General features: G+C 40.1%; 1 protein-coding gene across 2 annotated transcripts in view; it reads left to right on the top strand.

The window, feature by feature from the left end:
- VPS13B (vacuolar protein sorting 13 homolog B) overlaps positions 1-16481 on the top strand; it is an 806197-nt gene that overhangs the window by 746725 nt on the left and 42991 nt on the right. For both annotated transcript variants that reach the window (XM_047088880.1, XM_047088879.1), the window contains exons 45-51: positions 7948-8211; positions 8882-8965; positions 9143-9318; positions 10046-10216; positions 10572-10773; positions 11896-12084; positions 14660-14806. In XM_047088880.1, the coding sequence (XP_046944836.1) occupies positions 7948-8211; positions 8882-8965; positions 9143-9318; positions 10046-10216; positions 10572-10773; positions 11896-12084; positions 14660-14806 (1233 nt within the window). The remainder of the gene's footprint in view (positions 1-7947; positions 8212-8881; positions 8966-9142; positions 9319-10045; positions 10217-10571; positions 10774-11895; positions 12085-14659; positions 14807-16481) is intronic.

The following is a 16481-nucleotide window of genomic DNA, read 5'->3' as shown; positions in this document are numbered from 1 at the left end:
ACAAGTTTCTTGATGATCCTGAGGATGATGATGGCTTCAAACCCTTTGTCTCACATCTTTTACAAGAGCTGCTAACGAGCAGTAAAATTTACTGATTTTAGTTTCACCTCTTCTCTCTGTCACCACCTACCTTCTGGTAGAGGTGCTAATGAGCTGTGAAATGGCCAAAAGGCCTTTATTAAGAAGGAGAAGAAGGACAGGGTGTTGGGGACTCTGGATAACCCAAAGGTGGATAACCAGGAGTTGGTTCTCATACATGTAAGGGTAATCTTTGAGAAAGTGTTGTGATACCTCCCATGACAGAGTGGGCCGGGGTCTCCAGCAAGCTTTCTTTTCCTAGGAGTTAATATTAACTGCAGTAAAAATTCACTACAGTCTAACTCTTGGCATATAAAACCTCAGCTCTCAGCACATATTTTTACGTATTTTATAAAACTTCCTTTTGGCTGTTTTTGAAGTTCTAAGACTGCAAAGGGGAAAAAAAGTATCTGACACTTTTTTTGTGTTCTTAAGATGTGAAAATGTGGTTTTTAAAAGATGTTTTTCAAGCATGGCACATATGACAAGAGTAGAAAGAAAAAAAGGAAGTATTAAAATCTGAAAACTGGCTTCACTGCACACATAATAACTGGATTTGTCATAAGAGTTTTAACATATACATCAGCATCTGGATTGTAACAGTCTATCCAGAGCTTATGTGAACAGAGGACATGATAGAAACAGCCCCCCAGCCTCTGGACAAGGAAAAGGGGAGCTTTCCTTAGCAGGCAACATGGGCTCCGCCATTGCCCGTACTTGGCAGACAGGAAGCAACCGGTGAGGTGAACAGTAGGACCCGTACCCTGTACGTCCCTGGTCTGCACCTAATCAGGGAGCTGGACTTCATGTTCTCATTATTGTGGGCAACAGGAGTGAAAAGAATATAGCAGAAGAGTTTTCCCAATGAACTGACCATTCTTCAAGTAGTCGGTGACTGCCTGCAGTGGAACAGAGTAAAATGGAAGACACTATGTGACACAGGCTTCACTCTTAAATTGCAAGTGTGTATAAACCCAACAATGTACACAACCGACAGTAAGTGTGAAGGACTCTTAGAGGTTTCACTAAGAAGATATGACTGGAGTTGGGCTTTGGAAAACATGTAGAATTTGGATTAAGAGAGGCCAGTCCAAGTAGACAGTATAACCTAAAGATAGGAGCATGGGACAGATGGGTCTTCCTGGGGCTCCTGATGGAAGCAGCCTAGCCAGTGTGAGCTTTGAGCTAGAAAGTCGTAAGAACAAGACGTGTCTCTGACTGTCATCTGGCTTCAGGACTCTCTTACTTGGATATGCGTTCAACAGATACCTGCCCAATGAGTACGTTGTGGTTTTCTGATTCTGTCACTCACGGTCTTTCAAAATTCCTTATACACCTACCCATTCACCAGTGTGCCTGAGAAATGGTCACTCAGCATCCGTTTGAACACTCCACATGATACAAGGCTCCTTTTCTCACATGGTAGCCCTTTCCATAGTTGGTTACCTCCAGCTATACAGGAAGCTCTTTCTCAGTTTCGAGCCAAAATCTCTCACCATTTGGCCAGTTTATACCATTCGTCAGAACTTGTGAGGGGTACACCACTTGTGGTGAGGGCTCTGTAAGTTGTATCTCCCCTTTATTACTGCCCTTTGGAAACATAAGGGAAGCTAGGATGATTCTTTCCTCTTAGTTGCCTTTTCGTTAGGCCACTGGTTCTCAAACTTGCATGTACGTCAGAATCACCCAGAAGGCTTATTAAAACATAGATGCTAGGTCCCACCCTCAGAGTTCCAGATTCAGGAGGTCTTGGGTGTGACGTGATAATTTGTTTTTCTAACAAATTCTGATGATACTGGTACAGGGCTCCCACTTTGATGGCCCTTGCTGTGGTCTAAACTTCCCCAATTCATTCAGCTCTTTTGCCTGTGGTTGCTAGAACAGTGGCCAGTTAGTGGAATGGGGGGGGGTCACTCCACGGAGAAGTGGTTCTCATGGTGTATCCTGGTGGTTAACATCATAGCCAGTCTGGCTGTATCCCCTTGCTGGCTGTGTGACGTTCAGCAAGTTATTTAACCTCTTTGATCAGTTTCCTGATCTGTGAAATGGGGAGAGTGATTGTGCCTTTGTCACAAAGTTAGTGGCAATTAAATGAGTTTGTATATGTGAAGTGCTTACGGTAGTGCCTGGCCCACTGTCATAACTCAGTAAATTATAGGCACAATTATGAAATATTCCCAGGCATGAGTAACAGTAAATGGACTTTGTTGTGTTAAAATAGTGCCTCCTTCTTGCATAGATATTATGTATCTTTAAGGAATAATATTAAATTTCAGGGATAAATTAATATATACAGTGTTCCTGAGCAGATATTACGCTTCGCAACAATAAACCCGAAGTCAAAAAAGTTGACCATGAAAAGTACCTTTTTTGAAAATTTTCACAAAATGTTACCTACCTTTTTTTCCCCTGATAATAAAACATTTCTCAGCCTTACTATTTATTACCTGATACCTTAGGCAAATTTCTTAACCTTTCTGTGCCTCCATATACCCCTTGTGAAAGAAAGCACCCAATAAATATTAGTTTCTTGTGGTTATTTTTATGTTAACTGTTTGCAAATATTTCTGAAAACACAGGAAAGCCTAAGGTAGAAAAGAAAAATTACCCATATTTTTGCCACCCAAAGGTAAATACTTCGGTGTATTTTTTCCTACTGTTTTTTTCTATGCAGATATTTTTTTTTACTAACTTGAGATCTGATTATAATTAGTTTTTCAACTTGTTTTTTTCACTTAACATTATATGATGCTTATCTTCTCATGTTATCTGAAATTCCTGAACTATCTTTTTAATGGTTGCATAGTAATTTGCCCTGTGTTATGTTGAAACCCATTTAGACACCCATCCCCTTGTTACTGCACTTTTAGATAATTTCCAATTTGTTGCCATAATAAACCCTTAAATGAATATCTTTGTGTATACATATGTATGTCCAAATGTCTGTGTCTGTCCTGAAAATAATTTGCTATAAAACTTAATCACCTGAGCAAAAATGTGAATGTTTTTGGGGTGCTTGATACATCTTCCCAGACTGAAAAGATATACTTTATTCTTTAACCAAAATTCATTGTTTTGTGTCACCGGATTCTTGTTAGGGCCACATTAGTCCTTCAAATAACTAAGTATATATATTCGTCCCAACCTTCGGCTGATTTTCTGTGTTTTCCAAACTATTAGCAAAAATAGTTTGTTAGTTTTAGACTAACAAAAATTTTTCCATTCATTAGAAGTTTAAGGAATCCTTTTCATCATTCTCTCTGTTAATGTCAAATATACAGATTTTTAAGGCATCTGGTGCAAATCACATTTCAGGATTTCCAAATGTTATTTGTACCATTGAATGTTTCATAATTATTTTCTGTAGCAGTCCCTCTCACACTTTTCTCTGCTTGTATTCTACTATAATAAATGCTGTTATTAAAAAGAAGAAGAAGAAGAATCTAGCCAAATAGGAAAGGACTCTTCAGAAACCAGTAATGGAAGCAGAAGCCACCTTCCCGTTGCATGTATCTTTTTGAAAGAAGTGTCATCTTGTCCCGCAGGAACTGGAGGTCCATTTTCCATTCCCATTGTCATAGAAGGCACATACACGCAAAATTTATATTTTGAGTTTTAGAATTTATTGTCATAGCCAAATGAGACTGGGCTCTAAATTAGGGCCATTTAAAAAACTTAGCAAAATAATGGAAAGTGGAACACAGAAAGAGCAGTTTGTTTAACCTAGAATGAAGCAAATGGAAAATGGTTGGTACTGAACCCAGGTAATGCTGAAAGGTTCAGCAGGCCACCAACTTCAAAACAACCGCTGCATATGTCAAAGTTGTGAAAAGTCTGTCTAGTCTTTCAGTTGGATTTAATTTTTTATTGTCAGGGTAGATCAACCAAAATTCAGATTAGCTCCAGTTAAGGTACATCAGAGACACAGGATTTCCTCAATTAGCCAGGTTGGGAAGGCAGATAGGAATCAAGGTTTCAGAAGAACTTCACGAATTCCTTCCTCTCTCTCATATTGGCCTCTTTCCTTCTGTCCCACCTGGGCTGGGAAATAAACTGCAGCTGCCTAATTACCAAGCTCCATTTGGGGAGGTGAGTGTGTGCAGCTCCCTGATGTACCTTAACTGCATTAACATGCCCCTGGATGATGGAGAATTGGCTAGTGCACATTTGAACAATGCCATTTGGTTGTACCCTGCCTTTCTTATAACCCTCTCATTTCTCCAGTTGAATGAAAACTGACCACATACAAAATTTCTCAAGAACTTTGTACATTATACAGCTACCCCTGTACACATATTGGCTCCCACGTTTCCCATCCCCTCATTGAGGAAAACTTCACCACTTTAAAAACTTAAATGTACATATGTATGTATGTATGTATATTTGTATCTTTATACATACACTTTTAATCATGGCTAAGATATCATTTTCCAGTGCATCTGGTGTTCTGGAGTTATTCTTTAATATCACTATTCTTCTTGGCACTGATCTAATAAGAGTTCTGAAACCTGCTAAGTAAAATCACATGTGGAAATCTTCAATACACGTCTTTGTGGCTTTGGGGAAAGAGGAGAATTAGTGTGAAACCTGGAAATGTGTATTAAAGAGAAACCCTACATTAAAAAAAATTAAGTAGCTGTCTTCAACTGATAAATTAATCTTGAAATTTTAACCATAATTTTCAAAATAAAGGCATTGTAAGTGTTGCCACGTTGAAGAAAAGCAGACATGGCTCTCGCTGAACCCTGCGTGGGAGCAGCCGTGAAGAACACCGCTCTGAGGAGTAGCCATTTTGGATTTCCCTTCATCTAAGTAGCCTTCCCTCCCTGGCCACTTTTAAGGGTTTTCTTTTTATCAAATTTGAAAGCCTATTTAACAGGCTTTATAGTTGAAAATGAAACTATAAAAACCCACCAAGAGGATCTTTGTCTTTAAACAAAGTGAGTCCCAGATGGTTGCAGAGATTCTGTGGTTTCTGTGAGAGACAGCAAAATTCTCTCCTAAATCTCATGGGGCCCAAAGGTTCTGAAGCAAGAGCAGTGTGCATACATTGCCAGGCCTGGGCACACCAAGAGTAAGAACAAAATTGAATACTGCCTCAGAGCTTTCACGTGTTTACTTAAAGTTAGGCGACGCTAAGGCCTCATAAGACTTAACCATGAGTGCCTGGTAACCCCTAGCATATGCTAAAGAAAAGCTTGCCTGCTAACTTAGGACTCATGGTCCAGTTGACCTCTGTGTTTGTTACTGAGAAAACATTGTTTTAAAAGATTATTATGGCAGAGTAGGAATAATATAACAGTTAAGCACAGTTTGGTTTTTACAGATGTTCTCCTTCTAAAGAAAATTCAAAGGAATAGATAGTTGGAAAATAAGTGTTTAAGAAACTGCTAAATTTCACTGTTCAACTAATACCATTTGAAACAACAATGACATCTTATTTTTGGTCTATCAATCTAGCAGGTTTATTTTGGGTAAGTAATAGTTCATTCATAAATAATTATTCATAGTTATTTGTGTAAATAATAGTTTACTTACAAAGATGTTTACAAAGTACCCTTAATCACATAGGAAAATGTATCCATTAGGATGTTTTCAGTTTGAAGTAACAAAATAGGCTTTTTAGTCTTCATAATAAGTTAATGAGGCAGAACTATTCCTCCTTTACATTTATTATCTCACATAATAAGAATGAAGAAGCTGAGTTAGGTGTTGGTTGATTAAGCAACTCAGTGCTGTATCTGCTGCTCTGCTGTCCTGTTGGATTTGCCTTTTTTGTCTTAAGATGCCTACGAAAGATGGATGCATATATATCCTCTCATAACATCTTCCACGACAGACAAGAAGCAGGGCTTTTGCTTCTCAAATTGTCTCCCTTATCAAGGAGGAAAATGTTTCCCAGAGCCTTTTAGCAGTCTTCCCTTTTCGTATTATTAGCCAGAGAGCGTCCCATGTTCACCCCTAAAGTAATCACTGGCAAAAGGAGAATCGATTTACCAGGATTAGTTTGTAACAATTATAATAGATTCTGGGGTTCATGGAGGTGTCCACCTTCCCTGAGTACTTAGCTGCTTTTTGAGACCTAAACCAAATGAGGGCTATTCATATCAAGGGAAAGGAAGGAACCACCTATTTAGAATAGAACCAATGGGATCTACCACATTTACCTTATGATGGGCAGTTTTTATTCTTTTCTATAGTTTCTACATTTTCTTAATTAGTAGGTATTAATTTTACAATAAACAGACTTTCAGAGTGATTATCAGCACAGACTCTAGGCCAGAGAGTCTGGGTAATGTCCCGCAAGTTATCCATCTTCTTTGTGCCTCTGTTTTCCCTTGTGCCTCTGTGTTCCCTCATACATGAGTCATAACAGCACCTATTTGATATGGTTGCTGTGAGAATAAAAGAACTAATTTGTAAAAATGAGTATATACACACACATATATATGTGGGTGTACGTATGTATGCAGAGAAGGAGAGGGAGAGATTTATTTTAAATTGGCTCACACAATTATGGAGGCTGAAACCCAGAAGAGCTGATGTTTTTTGGTCTGTGTCCAAAGGCCAGGAAAGACCAAAGTCTCAGCTCAGTTGGAGGAGTCCCTCCTACTCAGGCTCTTTGTTCTATTCAGGTCTTGAATTGACAGGATGAGGCCCACCCACATTGGGGAGGGCACTCTTCCCTACTCAGTTTACCAATACACAGTGAACCTCACCTTCACAGGCACACTCAGAATAATGCTTGATCAAATACCTGTGCAGCCTGTGGCCCATTCAAGTCAGCACGTAAAATTAACCATCACATCCTTAGACCCATAAGTAAGCCACATATGTATGGGTATGTGTGTACGTGTGTGACAGAGAGATTACTATTTTTATAATCTGGAAAAAATATTACAAACAAGAAAATCCAGTATATGAAAGTCCTTTGTTTTCCACTCATGGTGAATATTTGTATTACAGAAGGATTCACTGCATAGGAATAAATTTTGCATTCTCTTTTCAACTTCAACTGATTTCAGAGACATTTCTTAATGCCTACTGTGAACCATACTCTTAGCTGGATGACAAATTGGGTAATACATGGGTTTAATGGTTAATTACGTGTGTTTTACAATGATACATGCTTCTTCTCTATGGGGAAGACCTGAATAAAATAAAATAAGGCATCTGAGTTAAAAGTTATTTTTTTATTATCAATTTATAAAATGATCTCTTACTGCATAAGACTGCAGGAAGCCCTTGGAAACCAGCCTTGGGAATAGATACATCACCAGTTGGCCTCTCAGCCACCAGAGCCGAAGTCTTGTTTTCAACCCCCATCTTTTTTGACTGCCACATTATGGACACCACTCACTACCACATCTTGGTCGGTCTCTGCTCTTGGAGTTTCAGCAACACCACTTCTCCTGGTTTACCTCCACCCCTCTTTGCCTCTTCTTCTCCGGCCCCTGGCCTGGCTTCTTGCCTCTGAGTCTGCCCCTAAACTCTTGGTCAGTTGCTAGTTTCAACCTCTACCTCTTTTCCAGGTCAACTATCTTTTGTGTGTGCACATTTGCAAGGCTTTCATTCCATAGGTCTTTTATCTCCCGTCCCACCTCACTCTCAAGCACACAATCAGTGTTTCTAGCTGGATGTGGACCCTGCCTGTGCCTGTCTTTTGAGTGCTGTAAACTCAACATGAACAAAGCTAATACGACCAAGCCTTTCTTTTGGTATGCTCCAAATAAGCTAATGACTTCATTTTCTTTCTGTTAAAACCAACAAGTTTACTGTCAGAACAGTTACGTATTTCCAGTTCATGAAATCTGAATTGATGGAGCTCTATTTGTGTTATTTATTGTTTGTTTATTTATTATCTTTTAGATTATCATCTGTGGAAGACAGATCATCTGTAGTTACTTGTCTCAAAGTATAGAACTAAAAGTCGTTCAGCATTACATTGGTCAAGATGGAGAAGCTGTGATTCGAGAACATTTTGACTGCCTCACAGCCAAACAGAAATTGCCTTCATACATACTGGAAAACAGTGAACTGACAGAGTTGTGTGTAAAGGCCAAAGGAGACGAAGATTGGTCAAGAGACGTGTGTTTGGAATCTAAGTCCCCTGAGTATAGCATTGTCATTCAGGTATAAGAAGTAGTACAATCTGGAATAGAGCAGCTTTAAAATTAACATTCCTCATTATGTTCTTTATTCACTATAGCACTTTATCTAAAAAATGACCTGTACAAAAGAGGGAGATCTGAAATAATATAAAAAGACTTTGAATGTTGCTTCTCAAAGTGTTTCCTCCCATCCCACAGCCACACAGGAGTTCTTAGAGCTAAGACACTACTCCTTTCAGGTGGAGGCAAGTTCTATCTTGAGAAAGATCCTGATGCAGCAGGGCTTGGGGTGGAGGTGTGGGGGAGGGGGTGAGGGAAGGGATGGTATTCTCCCCACTTGAAAAATCTTGGCAGTGGGCTATCAATTGCTTATCTCTTTCTTGCCTTCTGCCATCATCACTTTCATTCCCACGAGGGACAAATCTTCTCAGCCGTTCTCCCACCCAGTCTTGTGTCAGTCTCTCCTCATACCAAATCCCCTTGTCTTTAAGAAAGCGTTGGCTTCATGGACTCACTGCACGTTCACTTTATACCATAATGAAATCTGTTTTTGCTTAGTTATTCTTTTTTTTAGTGGCTTTTTTCTATAACTTTAAATTGTTTAATTCTCAAAACTGACATTATATCTGTGCCTCATTTTGATTAATTAATAAACTAGTGTTTAATAGAAGCCTTTACTACCTCATATGCAGGTGCCATCTTCAAACAGTTCCATTTTTTATGTGTGGTGCACAGTTTTGACATTAGAACCCAACTCTCAAGTGCAACAACGAATGGTGAGTGCTTTCCAATCCTAAAATATGGTATATGACTCTGACCTCTCCTGTTCTGAAATAAATTAAGGTCAGAGTGACCCAGAGAAGAGATTTATGACAAGTTTGTTTCAGCATCAAACAGCTGGAATACTGCAACAAAGCAAATATGAAAGTTGTTCTGTCCTTTTATTTTTATAGATTGTGTTCAGCCCTCTTTTTATCATGAGAAGTCATCTTCCAGACCCCATTATCATACATTTGGAGAAAAGGAGTCTGGGATTGAGTGAAACACAGATTATTCCAGGAAAAGGACAGGAAAAACCACTGCAAAACATAGAACCTGACCTTGTACATCACCTAACATTTCAAGCAAGGTACTGGAAAAGTCCTTACATTTTTCCTAAGAGAGATTCAGTAGAAAAGCAACTTTGTATTATGGAGGGGAAGAAGGGACGTAGAATTTTTTGTAGGTTCCTCATGAGAATGTTATTTTAAAATTGCCCTGCCTAGGGGCACCTGGGTGGCTCAGTCGGTTGAGCGTCCGACTTCAGCTCAGGTCACGATCTCGCGGTCCCTGAGTTCGAGCCCCGTGTCGGACTCTGGGCTGATGGCTCAGAGCCTGGAGCCTGCTTCCAATTCTGTGTCTCCCTCTCTCTCTGCCCCTTCCCTGTTCATGCTCTGTCTCTCTCTGTCTCAAAAATAAATAAACGTTAAAAAAAATTTTTTTTTTTTTTAAATAAAATTGCCCTGCCTAGTGTTCTCTTAACCTCTTCAATAGTTTTGGATAGAATTCAGCCTCTTTCATTAAACTTAGAAATAAATAAGAGGGATCAGAAAATTTAATTGACACATAATTTCTCTAGTGGAAGAAGAAATGAATAGAGCTCTCACCCAAGAACATGGGGAGCGGGGGCAGGGAGAAGGGGCCAGGGCCCATATTATGCAAAAACTGTGTTACCAATCCCTAAATCACCAAAAATTGCCTCAATCTCACAAAAAAGTATTGGTCTATAATACATCTAGGGTTATATTTTTTCAATAAATTGTCTGCCACTTTAGAAATCTGGTATTTACTCCTATTTTTTCCTTTCGACTGCCTAGAGAAGAAGAAGATCCCTCACACTGTGCTGTCCCCATCTCTACATCCCTCATTAAGCAAATAGCCACTAAGATACACCCTGGATGCACAGTTAATCAGATCCTTGATGAATTCTATGGGCCAGAAAAGTCCCTTCAACCCATGTGGCCATATAATGAAAAAGATTCTGACAGGTAATGTTCTCCAGCAATCTTTGTCTACAAACATTTACCAATATTAATAAATGACCATTCACCAAAACGCTAGATACCATAAAAGGTGTTTTTAAAAAGAAGATATATGCATGCATCTATCCAATTCTGACCTTTTATTGTCTGGGTAAATGTATTTTGTAGACTGCTTTACTCATAACCTAGAACGTAATTGCGTGAAAAGTTTCTTTCTCCTGGATGCAAATTCAGCGTTGGATGAGTCTAGTGTGAAAAGGTGTCATACAAGAGCATTGTGTGTCTGGAATCCTAAACATATTTCATGAATACTGAAGTCATCATTTTTCATTGAGTCTCTTGGATGTGGTATTTGGAACAGGAATGAACAGCTGAGTCAGTGGGATAGCCCAATGCGAGTGAAGCTGTCAGTCTGGAAGCCATATGTTAGAACGTTGTTGATAGAACTTCTACCCTGGGCCCTGCTTATCAATCAATCCAAGTGGGACCTCTGGTTGTTTGAAGGAGAGAAGATTGTTCTACAGGTTCCTGCTGGCAAAATTATTATCCCTCCTAATTTTCAGGTACTATAACCTTTTTTTTAGCTAATATGAATTCTTTGCTTTCAACAGCTAGCCTTTATTCTGAGGTTGCATTTATGTTCTTAACAGAATCAGTTGTAGAAAACTGTCGTCTTAGATGCATGTGTAAGGGGTATGGAATGTTCTTTGATATTCAAAGACATTTCAGATGTCTTTTTTCCCCCATCAGCAGTATTCACGCTTGAGTTATCATTAAATTTGATAACTTCTAGTAGTTACATTTTCATTTTCATTGTGTACAGGATATTTGACAAGCATTAGGATTGGCCTACCCAGGGTATGTTAAGGATATAGAGTCATATTCTGTGCTAACCCACTCCCTAGATAGATTTGTGGTTCTTACAGAAATTCTCTGGGATCTGCAAGGTGGGTAAGAATTGAGGATTTCTCAACAACTGTTTTTGTCAGGGCCCCTTTTCCTTTATAAGTGGACTTGGATATCCATAATCATAGATGTCCACCCAGTTGTTGATAATAACAATATGGAGTCATTGCTGGCACAGGGGGAAACCCTAATGTAAAACAGAATTTCGCAGCAAGACTGTACTCCATCACAAGAGAACTTTCTTGATAAGGCTAACCCATTTCAAGAAGTACATAAATCTGTAAGAAAACAGAGTACATGGAACTCCTAAATAAAATGTTTTCCTGGTGGGGAACAATTGAAGAGTGCTTTTTTTGAGCTACAGTTCATGAACATCTTTATTCAATTGTATTTTCCTATTTTTTCTTTTTTTTTAATAATCAGATGATGTTACCTTATGGAATTAGAATGCTGACCTACATGTACCTAAGGTTGCATATTATTCTTTTGTCGAATGAAATGAAACCCTTAGTTTTTAAGTTTTTGTTATTTATAGGGGAGCCACAGTTGGGGTTGTTTTTTTCCCCCTTCCATAAATATGAATTCCATTGTGAATCAAAGAAAACATTGGGAACTAAAATAAAATGTATGTTGCCATTACAAAAACAAAAACAAAACTCATAAAGGGATTTGGTTGCCTAAGTAGACCTATTATATAATATAAAAAAAATTCCTGTGAATTGAGGTAAAAATATCACGGTTAAGAAAAATACTTTATAATTGAGGCATTATTTTTCCAGGAGGCTTTTCAAATTGGAATATACTGGGCAAATACGAACACTGTGCATAAGTCAGTAGCAATTAAACTGGTCCATAACCTGACATCTCCAAAGTGGAAAGATGGAGGTAATGGTGAAGTTGTGTCACTGGACGAAGAAGGGTTTGTTGATGCTGAAATAAGACTCGGTGCTTTCCCAGGACATCAGAAGGTAGGATCAAAGTCTGCATGGCTCAGGGGAGATAGCATGCCTACCCCTCCACCTGTTTAAAATGAGTCTACCCCTTTCTCTTTAATCCAGTTTTGGTACAACTTGCTCTAGACAATTTATAACAGTCCAACATGTGATTTCTTAGACCTCTGTCTCATACAGGGTTTTTTTTTCCTTTAGCAGTGATAAAAGCCATGTCACATAATTTATCCAATAACCACTCTATTTCGGAACACTCAGCGGTCACTTGATTGATCGTATGTGGGGGAAAAATGAACTTATTCCAAAATATCCACAAATGTACTTGGCCTCCTTTTCTTAGAGCAGGAAGTACAGTTGCTAACATTCTGTGCACTGAGTGAAAGGACAAACCTCCTATAGCAAAGGTTACGTTCCTGGAAAGGGCATCCTGAGCAAAAGCCACTCTAATTTTCCCATGGTGCCAAATGTTATGAGGAAGTTATATTCCTAAACAGAGGACTGGTTCTCACTCTTTAATGATATGAATGCAGAAAACATACTTAATCGGCTATTTAACTAAATACAAATGGTGCATGATCTTCAGCATCAATCTTTTCTAAACTCTATGAAAACCAATTAAGTTCAATAATATAGTAACAAATCACAGCAACCGGTATGCGTGAAAGCACAATATCATAGTGTACCACGTTAAGGTCTCATGCTGTACTTAACAATATCTTCGTTATTTTAGCCCTCCCAATCAGAAGAAGAAGGGCTACTTCATCATAGTAGTATGATTTAGAATGACCTTTCTCTGGGGAGAAGTTAGATTTTGACAGGCATCTTTGAAGAGCCTCTCGAAAAAAAGTTAGGGTCATTTGGTGACTTTTTAAAAATAAATTGCTCTATACAAAGAAGTTGGTTTCTCTTCAGTATTCCAGGCTGGTATCCATTTCCTCAGAGTTGTCTGGGCAACACATGTTTATGTTCTGCCGGCCAAAATACTGTAACATGGGTGTAAATGGCAAAGAGCTGCAAGCGTGAATCACCCAAAGCTGAATAGTTGTAAGTTGAGAACGACCATCAAAACCTGGAAAAAAATGTGATGCCATACAACCCAACACCCAATACCTCCAGCACCTCACAAAGTGGCCACAGCAAATGCGGAATAAATGTGAATGAATGAATGGACTGGTGGAAAATATATTATTGCCTATATTTATATCATTATTCTTTCCTGGTGATTCTCAAACTTTTTAGTGTCAGGACCCCTGTACTCTCTTAAAAATTATTGCAGACCTCCAAAACCCTTTTGTTCATGTGGGCTATGGCTATTGATACTCATCAAACTAGCAATTAAAGCAAAACTTTAGACCCCAAGAATACACAAACATACATTCTGTATGTTTGCCACGACAGTAATGACATCATAGGTCATATAACCCCTGGAAAACTTCACTGTACACTCATGAGGGAATTTGAATAGAAAAGACAATAGCGTCTTGGTATTTATTATAAAAATAGTTTTGACCTTTGGACACCCTGAAAGGATCTCATAGACCCTCCCCCCCCCCCACCGCCCCCAATACACACACACACACACACACACACACACACACACACACACACACATGGATCCCAGGCCACACTTTGAGAACTGCTGTCCTGACATTACCATTTACTAAGCGGATATCTTCTCTGAGCACCAGTCCGTCATACAACATGGTAAGGTAATGAGATGATACACGCAGAGGTTAAGAGCTGTACCATAGGACCAGACTGCTTGGTTTTCAATCCCAACTAGACCCTCTCTGTCTTTTTGACCTTGGGCAGGCTACGTAACCTCTTTGAGCCTCATTTCCCTCTTCTGTAAAATGGAGACAACAGTAGATGCCCCATGTGAGGATTCTGTGAGTTAGCAAGCGTAAGTACTTACAAGTGGAGCACAAGAAAGCAGTATGCCAGGGCCACTCGATGCTGTTCTTAGGGCTCCCGTTGGTCCCTCCCAGGCCTTTCGTGAGGTAGCTGCCACGATGAGCATGAGGAAGAGGAGGAGGAGTGCTCGACTTCATGTTGAAAACCTGAGTGACCTCTGTTTACATACAAGTGTTCCTACATAAATACTTTGTGAGGGAATTGGCTAAATAACTTGGAAACACCAGAAATAACTGGTGTGCCAGGACACCTGTTGTAAATAGTGGCCCTTTGGGGAGCTGGGACGTCTTTGAGACTGAAAGGGGACTCTGATAAATATGCTGGAACATGGGGCGCCTGGGTGGCTCGGTCGGTTAAGCGTCCGACTTCGGCTCAGGTCATGATCTCACGGTCCGTGAGTTCGAGCCCCGCGTCGGGCTCTGTGCTGACAGCTCAGAGCCTGGAGCCTGTTTCAGATTCTGTGTCTCCCTCTCTCTCTGCCCCTCCCCTGTTCATGCTCTGTCTCTCTCTGTCTCAAAAATAAATAAGCGTTAAAAAAAAATTTTAATGTGCTGGAACAAAAGGTAAAATTGGTATTGTCATGGGCAAGCTGAGAGATAAAATGGCCCTTTAAAAAAGGAGAAAGTTTTACGTGCCTTATAATGTTTTCAAAATCGTTCTTTCCTCGCTTGTCTTGCAGTTATGTCAATTCTGCATCTCCTCCCTGGTTCAGCAGGGTATACAGATTATTCAGATTGAAGACAAGACTATGATAATCAATAATATGCCCTATCAGATATTTTATAAACCGCAGTTATCTGTCTCCAAACCCCACTCTGGAAAGGAGGTAAGCCATCGATAACATTATTGATTTGTCTTAAGTTTCGATCAATTAGCGATAAGTAAGATTAAGGTTTTAGCCTAGAATAAAGAAGGAAACTAACACTGAATGTAGGTAAAGAGAAATTTATTTTGTACTGAATTAAAACCACGGATGTCGTGGCCAGCGCTTCCAGGTAATGAACACGCAGCAGGTCCCGACGCACTGCTGGATTCGTGTCGCGTGTGTCCCAGCCGCTGGAGGCCACAGCACACTCGGCTAGCATGCTAGCGAAGGCAAAGCCCCGCCCGCGGGGCAGTGGCCTGAGGGCTGGCTCCCGGGTGTCGTGGAAAAGAGCATCTGCCTCGCAGGCTGCGGTGCCTGGAGGAGCCGTGTGGGCAGAGGGCTCGGCCCCAGCTGAGCCACGCGTGTGGGAGCCCTGACTTCTCTGCCCACGAGGAGAGTAACTGTGAAAAGGTACCAGCCCATTTATGTTAGCATCCCACTGGCAGAATATGCAGAAAATAAATCCAAGAAAGATTTTTGATTCTCTTCTTTATACAATTAAAGTGAACACTTCTATTTTGAAAGAGTAAGGAGATAGTTTAAAAGGACTTAAAAACATGATATGCTAAGTGGTAACCTGTTGTTGTATGCTATTGAAACTATCACGTAGGAAAGTATTTTCTTTCTTTAGCTATGTCTGCATTTATTTTTATCCCTTTCAGCTCCTAAAAATTACATTAGAACACTAAAACAGGATGAAAGTCTTACTCTTCTAAGCTTACAGTGCATGATAGTATTTACAAAAATGTCAGAATAATCGAATTTCATTTGGGTTCTTCAAAGTATCAGTAGAATAACTATGTGACCAGAAGTACCCGGTCAGAAATAGAAGTCAACAATGTTTCCATTTTAGGTGAGGATTTGGCAAGAGAATCAGCATGTGTGCAGATAATTCTCCTGCTCCTCCCCACCTTCGGGCTTCCTGAGACCTTCGGTCAGGGCTTTCCACGCTGACATTTCCTCCTCTGAAAATAGGCATAATTTTTCATTCCTTACAGGTTTTTGGTGACAATTAGATGAGCTAATATGAGTAAAAAGGCCAGGCACTCAGGAAATGGTAGTAGCCTGCGGCAACCACAACCCCAGCATCACAGTGAACTCCTGCTTTGCCTCAGCTCCCTGGAGAAGAGGGATGGGCCCACGTACTTCCAGGCAGCTGAGGAGTGTCCCCTTTTTCAACCATACCCTGCTTCAGGCAGGTGTAGGCATTATTTTTAAAGACATGACGGTCTTAGCCTCTCAGAGAGGTGTGTGGAACAGTGGGAAACCCACCAAATGGGAAGCAGGAAGCCTGGCTCCAGCTGGGCTTTGCCACTCACTGTCTTTGTGATGTTGAACAAGTCAGCAGCTCTCTGGAAAGCAGCTTCCTCAGATGTGAAAGAAGAGTTTTAAATAAAGTATCTCTAAAGGTCCTTTTTAAGTCAAACTTCTGAGACTTTCTAATGTGCCAGAAACCCTGTGGAATTTCAACTGAGGGTTGGGATCAGAGTTTCCTCCTCCCTCAGGATGAGCCTTAAACAGAGTTTGTCTTCTGAGCTCCCAGTTCACTGTTCTGTATCTCATTCAGCTCTCTTCTTCCCAAGGCCCCTCAGAGCGCACCCTTTCAGTCCGGTCATACCCATCCAAGAGGACTCTC

Source organism: Lynx rufus, unplaced genomic scaffold (genome assembly GCF_022079265.1).
Source record: "Lynx rufus isolate CCGP_SWC_20201006 ecotype Redwood Valley unplaced genomic scaffold, mLynRuf1.p SCAF_26, whole genome shotgun sequence".
NCBI classification, from domain to species: Eukaryota; Metazoa; Chordata; class Mammalia; order Carnivora; family Felidae; genus Lynx; species Lynx rufus.
This window is presented reverse-complemented; position numbering and strand designations above follow the sequence as displayed.